Source organism: Athene cunicularia, assembly GCF_003259725.1.
Source record: "Athene cunicularia isolate RWA chromosome 10 unlocalized genomic scaffold, athCun1 chr10_part1, whole genome shotgun sequence".
NCBI lineage: Eukaryota > Metazoa > Chordata > Aves > Strigiformes > Strigidae > Athene > Athene cunicularia.
In genome coordinates, this window is record NW_020799112.1 from 14,426,391 (window position 1) to 14,442,746 (window position 16,356).

General features: G+C 46.3%; 1 protein-coding gene across 2 annotated transcripts in view; it reads right to left on the bottom strand.

The window, feature by feature from the left end:
• SLCO3A1 (solute carrier organic anion transporter family member 3A1) overlaps positions 1–16,356 on the bottom strand; it is a 123,508-nt gene that overhangs the window by 29,096 nt on the left and 78,056 nt on the right. For both annotated transcript variants that reach the window (XR_003399151.1, XM_026856223.1), the window contains exons 2-3: positions 6,847–6,945; positions 3,611–3,874 (exon numbers count right to left, since the gene is read on the bottom strand). Coding sequence is in view for 1 of the 2 variants with exons in the window: in XM_026856223.1 (XP_026712024.1) it covers positions 3,611–3,874; positions 6,847–6,945 (363 nt within the window). In the remaining variant the exon portion in view is untranslated. The remainder of the gene's footprint in view (positions 1–3,610; positions 3,875–6,846; positions 6,946–16,356) is intronic.

The window sequence follows — 16,356 nt, forward strand, 5'->3', positions numbered from 1 at the left end:
GGAAATGAAGCTGGACAGAAACCAAAATGTTTCCAAATCTAGGGAATGTGCAGTTTTGAAATTCATTTAATTCCACAGTGAGTCTTCTTTTAATTCCTTGTGAATGAGCTTCTCTCTCCAAACCTGAAGGATTCCATATCAATTTCAATCCTTTTAGGTTTTTAATCTTTCTCGCTAGACAGACAGGCAGAATGTAATGAATTTCTGGTTTAAATCATTGCAAAACAAAATGCATTTAGAGCAGAATGTTTCAGGGGTGTTAAAGATAAAACCAAGGAAGCATTCTGAAACCAAATTTCATCAAAACTGACCACTCAATTCAGTAGGAGTGACATTTCCATATGAAAAGAAATGATTTTAACAAAATATTTCCAAGCACATCCAGGAGCAGGTGGTGGGTTAGAGGCAGCATGTTAACACCAAGTGGGAGGGCAAATGCCGGACAGACACGAGCAGAGGGCACAGGTGCCCTGACATAGCTGAGCATTGTCTCTGGCCCTGAATAGCAGAGAGGTTCCCAAAGCAGACCAGAGGTAGGAAAGCAAAGCTGTGCCCCCAGGACAGCAAGGACTGCTGCAGCTCACGCCTGAGGTGCTTTTACAGACCATAAGCAGAGCGCAGGGATGGAACAACTCTGCCAGGCTGCCAGCTGAGAGCAAAGAGCAATGGCAGCATTTATCCATCCTCTCCCTGCTCTTAATCCTTCATTTCCCTGTGCTCCCAAATGGATTTGTGTTGCCTAACTGAAATACCAATCAGGTAAAGCAGAGCATCATTCACACACCAGTTCAGCAATGGTAAGCACCTCCCAGAACCGTCCTTGAGCCATCATACCCCTGCCAGTGCTGCTGTGCAGAGCATGGCAGCCACCCGCTGCCTCTGCTGCCTTTGATTGCCTCTTCACCTTGTGCCATTCAAAGGCACAGTCTTCATTTCAAGTTCAAAGCTCTTCTTAAGGATGCTTCTTTTCTTGGCATGAAAATACCCCACATGAAGAGATGCCATGGCTTCCCAAAAGTTGAGCCCTCCTTCCTTTTTAGACCTTAATAGAGATGTAAGAGACTTTCTGATACTTTGAGCAGGTTGCTTTTATATTAGTCCTATCTTTTCTGCATGCTAAGGCTAGAGACAAGGCAAGGAATCTCACCTAGCCCTGCATCTCACTGTCTTTCAGCAAATCTTGTAGCGTCTTGAGCATCTTCCCACATGCCAGCCATGCCATGTCGCTAGCTGACAGCCATGACCCAGTTGGGAGCATGTCTCCAACAGACACCACCCCACTTCCTCTCCTGCCACATCCACTCAACTTGCAGCAGTCTCTGCAATGCTAAAAAACCCCAACAAACAGCAAAAAACAACAAAACCCCTTCAATAGCCAAAAAGGAGACACTGGTCAGCCTCTGAGGATGCACCACAGATACACTGTATGTTCGCATGATGGGTACACAGAAACAACTCTTCCTCTCCATACTGTGCACAAGAGATGGATGATCCATGCAGACATGGACTTATGCCTGGAATACACCTACCCAGGACCAAGCTGCAGACACAACACTTGCTAAAAAGAAGTCACAGTTATGGCCACACAAAGCCCAATGAGCATTTCCACCCACAATCCCACATATAGGTACATCCTCTGCTGTTCAGCTTTGCAAATACATGCAAACCCCAAAACCCATGACAGAAGACATGACTATGCATGCACATTTTTGTTTTTAACTTCTGTATATAATTACTAGTCCTTTTTAGCCTTAGAGAAAGCCTAAATGGTCTAACTTTCCCCAAAGGAAACTTTATAAAATCAGCAAACACATTAAGGATACCAGGTGCCACCACATAGGAATGCATGTATATATTTCAGCTGTTGGCAAAATAATGTATGTACACAGCAAGGTTCAAGCCATCACCTTAAACACCGCTCATCAAGAATGAGGGAGGCATGTTTGCCTTCCCTTGCAGTACGTGCCTGAACATCTCCAGGCAGGCACTTTAGCAAACATGACTCTTGACCACATTCTGACTGTGACAACAGCAGCAAGGGACTTGAAAGGAGATGTCAGCTACCAACACCGTGTCGTCTGTGACAGCCTCAAAGGCATAACTAAAAAGGTCATTCCCCATCTTATTTGATGTGATGCAAATTGTATTTCAAAGTCCATCTACAAAGAATCATCTGGAATACTGCCTGATTCAAAATAGGGTTACCTGCAATGAGAAGGCTAGTGTGGAAGACTGTGGTGACTCTTGATGTAATCAATACTTGGAAGCATATGGATGTGGCAGTTTAATTTCCCTACTTCAATGAGCAACAGATGCTCTAGTAACACTCCCATGGCCTCCCTGTGTGCAAGAAACTCAGCTTGCTCAGCGCCGTCCTTGGGCAGAACTGTTGCCCCTCCAAGCAGCAGGGACATGCCATATTCTTTTATTTTTCTATAAGAAAACCTGCAAAAATTTCCAGTGCCCATTCCAAAAACTCAGTGGCCAGAGGCAAATGCTCTGATAAGTCCATTACAAAAGCCACAGAATTATCCAAATGGATGTACCATGGGAAAAGCTCATTCCTCAAACTTGAGAAAATCTTTGCAACAAGGATGAAAGGATGAAAAAATTAGTTTTACTGACAATTTTTCAAACAATTTATCCCTTTACCTTTCTTTTGAATTTTCTCATCAAGTCAAAACTGCACATCTTTGACCTTCCCTTAATGAACAACCACATCAACTATTCAAGGCATTTTTATATTTAAGAAAACACTTTTTTCCCCAAAGTCTCTTTTTCCTTCCCACCTGCACCTCATTCAACTATAAATTAAGGCAACTGCACAGGGAATAAGCGATTTTCTCCTCATTTATCTAAATGCATTAGGCAGTAATGAAACCCACTCTGCCACAGTGACAGAGAGTGGGAAGCAACCACCAGTGAGTGCTACAGAACCGCCCTCTCAGATGAAGGATTTTCCAGTGCAGCCTACAGAAAGGATATCTGCCCACACTCTCCCACAAAATGCTGGATCCTTAGTTGACCTTAATTAGAGCCAGCTCCATTTCCATCACTGTGGGACACGATGAGGAATTTTCTACTCTAATTTGCTACAAGCCATACTCTGCCTTGCCACTTTACTGCTATTCTGGGATGGTATCTACCTCTTCCTTATCCCAGTTTAAGAGCAGCAGTGGTGCCCAGCACTCATTGATTTGTAGCTGGGATTTCACTAAGCTGCAGCTCAGATGCTGGGAGCTCCTAATTTCTTTTAACTGTCCTTGCTGGGAGGCAGAGGGGAGCAGGACAGTAGACTGGAGAGTTCACAAATTGCTCTGGCAGCTGTGTTCCCCTTCATTTTTTTTGTCAACATTACAGGACTATCGTGCATTTCTGAAGCTTTGTAGTTTTAAAAAACCCCAAACTTTTCAAGTAGAACAGCCTCTAAACCAAGAACAATATCCGAGATAATTAGAAGCTAGAGACTGAAATTTCAGGATACTGAGGTTTTTGGGGGATTTTTTTTGGGGTAGAGGTAGATAGCCCAAATTACAGATCAATAATAAATCTAACCAGCTCTTAACATGTTGCTCACTCACAGAAAACATGACAAGAGCCAGTGTCTCACCTCGCAGTTGCTGGAAGCAGGTTGTGCTGCTCTCCCCGTCCAGCGCATGCCGCAAGACCCCGTTGCTTGGCTTGGGTCTCTCGTAGTCCCTCTCGGGAAGCATGGCCTGCTCGCTCTCTCCAGTGTGCTCCGGCCGTGGCGGCAAGGACTGCGGGAACCCAAACATCGGCAGGGACGAGAAGAAGAGTAAGGCACCACACAGCAGGAAGCCTCCCCACCACGCACCGATCCACCGAGGGTCGTCTGGGGTTATGTCCAGCTTACCTGCAAGGGCACACACACATGTGTCAGTGGCTTGGCCATGGGGAGGGGACGATGCCAGTGTTAATGATTCTGTAGGCTGGAAGATGGTTGCTGGGGGCTTTGTTAGTTGGTGAGGGGCTCCCAGACACTAGGTGGGGAGCCACAGTGCACCCCACACCCATACTGTTTGAGCCACACCAGTGCTTAATGAACTTCATACCCAAGAGGTCCTTTGGACAAGCACCCATCGCCTTGTCTATCCAGCTTCTGCAACATCCTGTAACCAGGGATGCTCTCCGGTGTCTTTGGCTCTGCCAGCTTTAGGAAGCTGCTGTATACCAGTCAGCATCACCTGTGCTGGCACCAAAGTTTTGGACATCACTGTCCCAGCATGTCAAGTGTGCACACACAGCTGACATACCTAGTGGCACAAAGACCTGCACGGAGAAGAAGCAGCACAGACAAGGACATTGCACCGCCATCCCAGCTTACCCTTGTTTTCCAGCAGGTCAATGCTCTCCCTGCTTTGACTTCACAGCCCTTTTCAGCAAAGGAGAGATGGACATTTGAGCTTTATGAGCACTTGTGACTGTGTGGAGGTTGAAACAGTCCTAAATATTGGAAAAAGAAACCCATCCACTGCATCAAATGGGCTCAGAAAGGTAGAGAAATAATCAGAAAATTAAAAAAAGCAAAGTAAAAGGCAAGAGTATCTTGTAGGCTATCATTCAGCAGAGATAAGGAAAAAGAAGGCTCTGGAGTCAGTTTGAGGGAATAAAAATAAGCAGCAGGAAAGAAGCAGCTGGAAGCCGGCAGAGGGTGCCCAGTGCCGGAGCTGCCTCCCAGGGCAGACCCGGGTCTGCGTGGCTGGAATAACAAGCTCCTCCATTCATGATGTCTGTCTGGTTACCGCCACTCTGAAAAATCTGTCTCAAGTGAGGCAATCAAGTTGTCTCTTGAGCAGAGACGGAAGGAAACTCTTTTCTCCTTAGGGAAAATAACACATAGCTCTCAAATATATATGAAGCTTGAAAAATTGTGTTTTGGAGGGATTGGATTCTTCTGCTGTTATTTCCTCCTGCCTGAAGTGCTTTACTTTCAGGTTCTTGGGAACACAGGCACATGAAGAGCCACATAAACCAAGGTCGTCCTTATATCCCCTTCCTAAAATAGGTCCTGTATGGAGAGCAGCACAGCAGCATGCCCTGGCATCCCACACCTCCTGCCCAAAACGGGGAGCAGAGAGGGCTCAACCCTCTGGAGCTTGGTCTCCTCATGCTGCCCTGAGCTGCCACGTGGAAACTCCCATACAAAACCAGATGGAGGCCATGCATGCCTCAGCCTTCACACTACAGCAACGGACCATGGCCAAAGCCAGCTGGACCTGCAGCTGGAAAGTGCTCTACCCTCCGTCTGGCCTGCTGAGCCACAGCCCCGCCAGGCTTCTCAGTGATAACACTCCACTGTTCTCCTCTGTGGCTCTGTATGTGTCTGGGGCTTTTTGAGCTGTAAATATGGGGCAACACCTTATGTTAAAAACAGGCAGATCACATCATTTCAGCTAGGCCCGCATCTTGCCTCCGAGCATCTTGCCTCTGATGGTAACCAGCTACAGATGCCCAGAAAGTCCACAGAATAAAGACAACGTATACCTGATATTATTCTTGTGATTTGTGGCTCAGGGGCTTTCTAAGCTACATTTGGTGTCATTTTCATTTTTTTCTTCTATAAACACATCCAATTGTTTTTTAATCCATTTGTAGACTTTTAATACCCTACAGTGAGGAGTTCTACAGCCTCACCTACTCAGAGAAGAAGTATCTTCTCCTGCACGTTTGTATTTTGGAGTAAATTAATGTTCAAATATGTAACAGGGTTCAAACAAGCTCCACTGCCTACAGGACCAAATGACTCTTTGACATTATCTTTGCTAAAGCCAAGGAATGACAAGGGGCCATGTGGTGCTTGACCAAGATGCAGCTAAAAGTCTCAGCCATCAAAAAAACCCCTTATTTTCTGTTCGTTTGATATTATTTAGATTTTTTCATCTGCCATATGTATGCAAGACAAAGAAAAGGCAGTAGCACTTTTCCAGATTTGCACAATTCTGCTCTGAGTCCTGCAAGGTTCAGCTCCATTGAAATGCATCCTGTGAAGATGCATTTGCAACATCACAGAACTAGAATACACCCTGAAAGGGGACAATACCCCTGCGGCAGGATAAGAGTCTGTGGTATCAGATGGAGCTGAGAACTGTAGAAAAAGCATCTGAACAACTGAGGGAAAAGAATGAAGCACCAGGTTTGCAGTCTACAGCCAAAGAAAGGGCTTGGAGAGCAGCAGAGAACTGCCTGTCACACATTGCCCTCTAACGACAAAGAGCGCATAGTGCAGGTAGCAATAAAAATCTGCACATTTTTTTTCTTAATGTACAAAAAGACAATTTGCAAACAATTTGTTTTAACCCAAGTGCAGATTCAAGGCGAGCAATAATTAGCACTGCTCTGGGAAAAAGCAGTAATGCTGTGGGGCTGAATCTGTCCATCCAAACGGGGTCATTTGCAGAAGGTGCTGGGCATAGGTCTTACTGGTGTGCCTCTAGCAGAGCGCCTGGACTGCCCTCCCAGGTCCTGGGCACGGCAGCTCTCCAGATTTCATCCCGTGCTCTGGACACAGCTTCCCTGGCAAGACTATGTCCGTGGCTAGCTGGTGTGCCCTGCCACAGCAATATTTTAAGGTGTCCTCTAATAGCTAGACTGAAGCTCAAGCCCATGGAGGGGAACATATTTTAGTTAGTATGAATCTGTTATCTATGGGGATAGAGTTGAAAACTTTTGAATGCCAACCATAAAACCCTTTTAAAAGTGACACCCATACATGCAAAAGGCACTCAAGATGGAACGAGAAGCAGTTTCCTGCTTGTGAGCATCATTTTTGTCCTGCCGATACAACATTAGCATATTTGATTTGAAACTGAACCCAGTTCTCCTTACTTGTGTCAATGAAGACAGCATCCACATAGATTTTGGTACAGAAGGAGCCCAAGATAAATCCACAAGCTGGTCCAAATACCAGCATCGTAAACAGGATCCCTACAAGGAGAGAGAAAAGAGAAAATCAGTACTAGATTCAGGTTATTCACTGCAAGTTGTTCTGCTTGTCTCCTGCAAGATGCTATTGCCCTACTGATGCCAAATAGATAGGGACATATCTCTGTGTCGAATGCTTCAGGCAAAAGAGCACTCCAAGTGCTTTTTGTTTTTCTGCATCTCTTCAGGAAAAAGAATAGATGGAGCTGTGGTAATGCTGACGGATTTCTACTGAGCTGAGAAGACAGTGTGGATGTATACTGTGTTTTGGTCGGCTTGCTGCTCTAAAGGATGTCTTACTCAAAAGCACAAGGTAAAGCACACCTGTCTTCTCCCCACAGGGAAGTCTTTACCTTTGCTACCTCTAGCTAAACTCCTGGTAGACAGGGATATTTTCAGAATTTGGCGTCAGCAAATCTATGAAATGCAGCATTGTCACAGACTGCTGGATAAAGTTCCTTTACAGAAGTAGGAGCACTCTTCCCAATCTGTGAAGCCCATCTCCATATCATACCCACATGACAAATACTCTCCAAGGTGTACAGCTCTTCCAGCCTCTCACAACTGTTCACTCCTGCAAAACCTGCATGAAATTGCCATTGTAACACCAGGCAAAGAGCTATTATGTATGAATGACTTATTTGCTTCAATACAATATTTAGAAGCATTTATTCTCACTCCCATTTTGGCCCTCAACCAGGAATGCTGCAGGGACACCGACAACTCTCAGTTATCCAGGACAGAAAGGCAGGGGGACACAAGGATAACCCAGAAAAAGAAACAGCAAAGATAATACAAAACATTTATTTGTAAATTAGACAGAAGGAACATATTTGGCACCTTCACATTTGGGATAGAAAAACAACAAAAAGTCCCCAAGGACCCTTGTAAGTGGCTTTCTGAAGGAAGTGGGGGCAAGTCTGAGCAGCACAAGGCAGAGTACTGTGATGAACTTGTGGGCCTGGTGAGGAAGGCAACTCTTCTGGACCCTCAGCCAGTGATGTGCCAGCCTGTGCTGGCACCAGTCTTGGTGTTGCTGCACTTCAGAAATGTCCCATGAAGGAGCTTATTCTCATCTGGGTGCTTTGCTCACTCACCTTTGGCAGTGGATTACATCCCACATTTCTCTCCAAATCTCTCTGGGAGTGCTGCCTGACACCTTGGTGCATTTGTAATGCACTTCACCACAGCTATCTCAGCCCTCAAGTTCCTTAACTGGAAACTTTTAATTCCCAAGTTCTCTCTCTGTGCATTTCTCAGGAGCTGGAGAAATTATCAGAGCTGCAAAATATTCCCAGAGGACCACCAGCCCTATGCAAGGCAAACCGCACCTGCCGATGACAGCTTAGCCGAGCAGAATAAGCTGGTATGGTCAGAAATCACTTTCGTTTTTAAAATGCAGATCACAAACTAATTCCTCATTCCTCCAGGTTTGTGGCACCATGACTTGGCTAGATTAATATGTAGGTACAAAGCAATGGTGTCTCCAGCCAGTCACCCGTGCAGAAACCCAGCACATTAATGCCTTCACGGCTATCACCTACAGAAGCCAAGAGGGAGAAATAAAGGTGGTGGGAGAAAAAAACCCAAAAAGTGTCAGGTTGTATGAGCTGCAGTAAGGAGCTGCTGCTATCAGGACAGCGGCAGAAGCTGCCATCCCTTGCCCCATCTCAGCTAAACTCAAAGCTGCAGCAATGGCACCGCATTGCAGCCCATGCTGCCAGATTAAATTAGTCCCCAGGGTCTCTGCCCATGATGTTCACGCCAGTAATGGAGCAAAACATCTCCCCTCCTGCAGTCACCTTGTCCCCGGGCATTGGGTTTGTGCTCCACAATTCAGCAGTAAGTCGGCGAATTTGAGCTCCTCAATCAACAGAGCTGCTTAGGAAGCCTGTGCCTTGCTCCTCTGGGGATTTATACAGCCTCATGTGAGAGATCCCAGCCCCCGGTTACCTGCAGAAGCATTTCATGGGATGTGAAATGAGGAAAGACATAGGTCAGACGAGCAGGGAAAAGGGACTTCTTTTTCCAGCACACCCAGCACCATCTCCCTCCTTCCCAGCCCCAAGGCCTGCCCCACTTGGGGGCTATAAAATTTTCAGTGGCATTTCATAAAATATCCACATCGCGTTGTTTTTGGTCACTAGATGGCATTAGTGCCTGCCATCCATCCCACAGGTGCCATGTGGAGGAGGCTGGGTGATTGTGCAGTCCACCCCAGCTCCCCAAACGCCATGTGTTAGCGGGGGTCCTACAGCCGCCGGGAGGATCGTGCTGATGGCAGGGTGCTGTCTTCACTCATGCACCAGCCATACATGCAGTCAGGCTGTGCCTCTGGCAGTCTGCATGCCGGAAATCACGGATCTGAGAGTAAACTGTTGAGCTTTTAGTCAGAGAGTTTTAAACAGACAACATCTACCAGGAATAGCCATGACTATTAATCTAATATCAAGCTAGCAACCAAAGATCTGGTTTACCTTTGATGACTAAATGTTAATAATTAATTTCTGTGTAATTATGGTCAAGCATGCACGGACACACTGGGCCTCACAGGGGTTGGAGCAGCACCTGGGGCAAGCTGAGCCCATGATTTGGATGAGGAGCCCTTGGATTTCAGCAGGAGTCATGACATTGCTCCCTAGAAGGACTCAGGGGAAGGAAAACCCAGGCAGACCTGAGCACCTCCTCTTTCCCAATTGCAGATCCTCAGCCCAGAGCCTGGTACCCAGCACCCAGAGAAACCTGCTCCTCCAGAACTGCCTGCAGGTTCACATCTGCAGGGATGGCCCCCCTGAGGGAAGGTTGCACCCAGGGCTGTGACAGGTTCCCACAGGCACCAAGGAGCCAAGGCGGCTGCCAAACTGCTGTGCCATTGCCCTGAGGGGACCTGTGTGTGCAAGCAAAAGGACTCTGTGGCCAACAGACAGGTGATGCGGGGCACCCACAACCCAGGAGACGACAGCTCTGCAGCTCCGGGCAGAGTTTAAACTGATGTGCTGGTTTAAGTAAGATCTTGGGGACAGGATGAATCAGGTATGACCTGCTTGCCACAGGCAGCAGGTATTTGTTTTCCTTTTTTTTTTTTTTTAAAACCTATTGCTGGTTAATGATTTTCTGTAAGTGTTTAACAGCTCTGGAGAACTGGGAACACACCAAAATTGTCATTTGGCACAGACACAGGCGTCTACGCAGGCAGAAGGACCATTTCTAACCCTCCAGGCAACACCTTTGGATGTACCAGCGTTGGGCTGAAGAGAGAGAATTGTCCCGTGATGATCTCCAAACCACAGGTGTGTATACAGGTGAAACCATAGAACTGAAGCGTGTTTCATGGAGCAAATGGTAAGACAAAAACCACGGAAAAAGATCATCCTTCACCAAAAATCCCCAGGGAATATTCTCCCCTTTTTCAAAGCAGAAGAGAGCAGGGACCTTTTGCTAGTGATCCGGCAGCAGCCGGGAGATGTTTGTAGAGGCAGTTCGCTCAAACAAAAAGCAAATGTCAAGAAAGCTCCAGCCAGCACAGGTACACACACCGGCACCTGTGAGAGGTGACTGCTGCCCCTCCTCACACTAATCGCATCGCACAGCAAACTGCCACTTCAGAAACAAGCTGTGGCTCAGGTATTAAAATACTGTGGTTCCCATTCTGGTGGCTGCAAGCTGAATGGTATTATTTGCTTTGCAGTGTCCTCGCTAGAGGGCAATCTACATCCACTGAACAGGGAAACTGCTATCTGAGATCTTACAGTAAGATATTAAATTATTAGTCACCTCTAGGCTAGCTTAAGAAACCTCATGTTAATTGTGTTTCTATATTTTCTATAGTTTTTCGTAAAATCAAGAAAACAACTGGCTCACCCCATGCCCTTTTTGTTATCTTTTTTTGAGACTCCAACAAAATCCTACCTGTGCAGCAATAGCTGTGATATACTTTATCTCACAAATCAAGCGGGATTTGCAAAAACCCAAGGCATGGACTATGATGATGGATAGTCTAGGGCCTGTACAGAGTTGGACCATGTTCAGGGATCAACAGAGCATACTGCTGGGCACAAGAACTGGGCTATTAGGTGACTGGGATAGTGCCTGTGGTTGAGCGCTTATGTGTAACTGAGGGCTCAAGGGGAAATTAGCCAAGTTAGAATTAGCGTAAGATATCCTTCCTCTTCTGAGAAATTCTACACAAGTGCTAGTCACCCTGTTATTAGAAAAACACTTTCCACATCACCCACCTAGTCATGCAACCATGAAGCTGATGCTTAGTAAAGAAGGTTTAGCAAAAACCCCTTTTCCTGGTGCTGGGCCTGCAGCTAAGGAGAAAGATGTGCTAAACTTGCAGATGGCTTTAGCACCACTTGCTAGGTCTTTTACTATGTTTCCTTCTAACTTTTAGATCAGACTGACTTGATAGAGCCAGAGGGCACTAATACCAGGAAAAAACAGATCAAAGGTCTAATCCTGACTCCATAAGTCTCTTGCAAAACTCCTGTTGATGGCAACATAACTGGCGATCAGTATGGGAGACTGCAGCCTCTTCCCTTTCATTCTCGGCTTAAAATTTATTTCTATTGCTCAGAGCAGTACTATCAGTAACAAACATCCTCCTCGAGAGGAAGAAGGGAAAACATCCAATACTGTCCTGGAAACAAATGCTTCTTGCTCTGCACGGCTGGCTGAGCCTCTTCAAAGGGTCTGTGCTTGGTCCTGGATCTGGCATTTCAAGGAGGAGCAGGGCATGTCCGAACTGTTGTTAGCCCTTCACAGACCAGTGAAAAGTAGAATGAGAAAGGTTTCTCCTTCATGCAATTTGATGGGTTTTTTTTGTTTTTTAAATTTTCAATCTTAGAATTTTCAAATTATGGCAATTATTAGAAATAAATCAAATGCTGTGAATTTAAAAACAAAATGACCTTTTTGGGGGGACAATTCAAACATTCTGTTCGATTACTCACAAATACTTTTTTGTTTGGGCCCTTTTAAAGCACAACTACATTTTATTTTAAAAACAGCTACTCATTTTCAGCTCTCCTGCTCTATCCTCTTCACCACTCTCCCCACCCTCAAAAAGACAGGGGAAAAAAAAGAAGCAAGCCAGGCTGGACTGCAAAATCAGAAATATTTTCCTTCCCATCTTTTCAAATGGAACAATTTGCCAAATCCTACTTTGTCCTGCCAACTAACAGACATTTTCCAGGGGCTGAGGAAAGAATTGGGACAGAGGGGAGTATTAGATCTGACATTTTGTGATGGGATTTTATCACTAGTAAGACTGATAATGCAGTTTTCCATTAAAGCAAAAGGAGCAGAAGCAGGTACCACTACATCTGTGGAAAGGCTGTGACACACAGATGCTCAGTCAGTCATGCAAAATCCACAAGAATCAAGTTTCAAAGACAGGGATAAAGGATGTCAATATTTCAGTAATGAAGAGCTGTCCCTTGGCAATCCAAGTTGCTTTCCAGCAGCAACAGGATCCCGAAACACAAGCAAACTCGTGTTGTTTGCAGTGTGAAGCAGGTGAAACATCGACTCGATCTCTGTAATGAATTAACTGGGGACAGTAACTCCCAGCAGAAACCCTCCTGGCTGTAAAGAAGACATAAGAGAGCCGCAGCAAGGCTTGCCAGCCTCACCAAGGTGCAGCTAGGAGGCATCACAGGTACAGCTCACCAGGGAGTAAGAGTAGGTTCAGCACACAGTCCTGGGCTAAGAAAAAAAAAACACATGGGGAGCTAAAGGACAGCAAGTCACTTTGCTTCAAAGCCTCAGCCCCATGAGGGGCTGAGGACACAAGGAAATTTATTTAGGAGATCTGCCAACAAGTGCCAGGCAAAGGTGAGCTGTGTAGCTGAGACAGGAGGAGGAAAAGCATTTCCCATGGTGAGACGGCATGCAGGGCTACCAGAGCAGGAGCCATTCTTCTTACTGAAGCCACAGATGTTTCCCATCACACCCCTATTCCTACTTCCCAATCCATTTCCGATATGATGTTTCCCATGTCTGTCCTCTTCTACCTGCAGGCTTGGTTTCTTTAAATGAAATCCTGAAGCAAAATGTCTGGGTTTTGTTTTGCTTTATGAAGGAACTAATGCACTTTGTAAGGGGATTTAGTGAATAGTAGTAGGAATGTCATAAATACCGTAAAACTTGGAGAAATAAGAAAATGAAAAAGTCACGTTAAGCTGTCATCTTGTTCTATCTCACATTCCTCCTAAGTCCTGATAGGAAGCATTACAGCATCTGTCATTTATTTTGCCCAACAATAGACTATGCAATAATCTATAACAGCAGGATACATATTTCTGATTTACACCTCACAATGTTAAGATACAAGGCTTGCTTCAGGAACATATCTGAAGCTCTTTGGCTTCAAAGGAACTAGCCTGGAAATACAGGAGAAGGTGCTAAACCAAGAGTTGACCCCCAAAGACACTGAAAGCTTTTGTCCTTGTGTGTCTCAATATCAAACTGATCCAAACATCAAATCTCCCAGCTGAGGGTCAGTGTCACTTCCAGGTTACCACCATGGTGACCTTCTTCATGCCTTTGCTCTGTGCATTGGGTGCCACATGTCTAACATTCAACTTAAAGCCTGTTTTTTGGAGATACATGAACTGGCGAGCATATCAGCTTGGTACCCAAGAATCCACCTAGCACTACAGACCCATCTCACAGCTCTGCACAGGCATCCTCCTGCCAGGACTGAACTGCTATTTGTATTTATGCTAGCCAGTTTAAATCCTACCTTGAGAACACCTTCCTGAGCTCCAGTCACCAGCGCAAGCACGCCCTGAGCCCAAGGGTTACCAACCTTCCTGACCTCACCAAGTGGCAGACTGAGATGTGATTGAGAAGTACTCACTTTGGAGAGCTGGGGGAGAGAAAAACGGATGGAAGGTTACACTGAGAAACATTTCCCTGGTGTTCCCAGCTGCAGGATACAGCTGGGTACAGAGCTGAATTACAGTTCCTATAGCCCCTGCCCACTTCTTCCCGAAGACCCCGTGTCAAAACAGCCCTGCTGCCAGTTCCCAAGAGCCAGCATCAGCAAGAGAAGTCATGCTCAAACTGTTACCAAAGTGAGGATTTATTTGATGCTGAGAGGAAGGAGATTTGTTTGTGATGCACTTTGGAAAAGTTCAGATACAAAGCCCTTGTGCAAAGCAACCCTCTGCCAATAAAGCTCTGGAAAGCACTATGAAAGCACTTCTGCCTCCAGGGACTTGCAATCACATTTAAAGTTTGCTTGAGTCATCCGGACACTTCTGAAAAATACTGCTTAGTATTTCTGCAGCAACCTGGGTCACCCTTCTAGGAATGGCTGGGTCTGAGGGTGCACATGCAGACTGCATTGCTCCAGTCTATTCCTCCATGGATTTGTAGGCAGTTGTACTAGATCTGCTTGAGCACCAGGGAGTTAAATAACCTCTACAACATGTCTTGAAACTCTGGCAACGCAGCAACACTTCCAAACTGATCCATAAAGCCAGGGCTTGGATGCCCAAATGATCCTCACCACTCTTAGGTGTGAAGCAGTTGAATATGGAACATCAGCAGTGAATTACACGGTATTTCCCAACCACAGGCAAACCCCTGGTGTTGCAGAGGATCCTGTTTTATTTAGCCATGGAGATGTCACTGATACCTGCTGGGCTTATGGTCCCCTTGAGCCAGGCTGCTCCTTCCTTGGCACTTCCATGAAATTAAGAGTGTGGGAGGTTGTGCAGTGAGCTCCTAAGGAGCAGCACACCTCAGCAAAGCATACAGCCAAAGCAATGCCTGTTCCTTCTTGAACCACCCCAAGGGACAGCTCTGGTGGGCAAAAAGCTGATCTGTTTGGAAGATGTGGGAAACTCTCTCCGCTGCAAACCTAGCCTTGTCATTGCACCAAGAAACCACTTGCCCGTGGAGGAATGGGTCGGGGAGCAAAATGTGGTTTCTGTCAAGGATGACAGCAACCAGATGGTTCAGGAACTGTCACAAAAATGCACGTATGGGGTACGCAGAGGAGGGCAGAGCACACACATGCACTGCAATGGCCCCAGGGATGTTGCTGCGGACACGGGACAGCATCCCGCTGGGATGTCATCCCCAGACCCCTGCCTACTGCAGGAGCAAACTCCTTCTAAAAGCACAAAGGGAACTGGCTTTGCAAAGCATGAGATAATCTCAAAACCCTGCTTGTCCCACATTTTCTGCTGCGTGGAGGATGGGGCAGGCCAACGCAAAGGGATTACTGGAAGACCGTAATTCGTGTGCTCTGCAACCTGCCCTTAAAGAGACACCAGCCCAGCAGAGCCTGAGGGAATCAAAGGCGTACTGGTACGGACTGGAGATGCTCTGTTCTCCTGCACGCAAGGTACTGGCCCTCAAGGCTTGGGATAAAAGCTTCTACATTTGCACCCGGTGGGCAGAGCCCATCGCTTCAGTGGGTTTTCTCTGATTTCTATTAGTTGATGTAACCTCAAAAGCACACAAGCAAGGGTAGGGGGAGGTTGTTTCCTAGCCAGATGGCTTCTTCCTGTGGCAAAATCCACCACAGCCATCCGATGCTGCCCATCCTCCCCAGCAGACAGCATGCCCATGAGCCACCCCCTTCCCACATGGGTGCAGGGATACCTGCACTCCCACAGAGTCCAGCAACAATGCTCAGCCCCCAGTCTCTCATTCCCAGCTTTGCTGGACACAGCTTTTCTCATTTACCATGGAAAGATGTAATTTTTTTCCTGCCGCTCGATTCCCTGCCCACAGAACCAGCTGCCCATCATCACCTCCTGCTCCCTTACCTCTCCTGCTTATTTGCGCTGCTGTGATCGACTGTAGGAAACTTGAATAGGTGGTGTTGGACCGACGGCATGTTTTGATTTGTTCTGCTTCCTCGGTGCAACTACTGAAGCGAAGGGAATGTTCAAACAATCCTGACAGATGTTTCCAAGTGCCTGCAGCTGTCGATTAATGAGGAGCAACTTTGGGATAATTCACTTTAATGTTTAGTCTTTGTTCTGATGGGGATCAAAGCAGTTCCAGCCCTGTATTGGTATAAGATAAAGTGGGGAGGAGGGAAGAGGCTGGGGGGGTTTCTCCCATCTGTACAGTAGCACACATTATTTATTAGTTTTGCTTTCAGGAGCTCAAAACCAGCAGACCCCTCAGATAGGGACATCTATTTAGGTTTGCTCAAGTGATGCCAGAGACTGGGAAGGATGTCCTGAGGTGGTGAGAGACTGAACTCCCTGCTCAGCCATGACCTTCCTGAGGACTGTTTGCTGCATCTCATCATTTTTCTACCTTTTAACAAAGGCTAGTCTCTCCTTGTGAAGTGTTGCAAGATGCACAAATATTATGTAGTGCTTTAGTAATCAGGGACACAAAACGCGTTAAGAACAAACATCTGAATTTTGATTCTGAGCT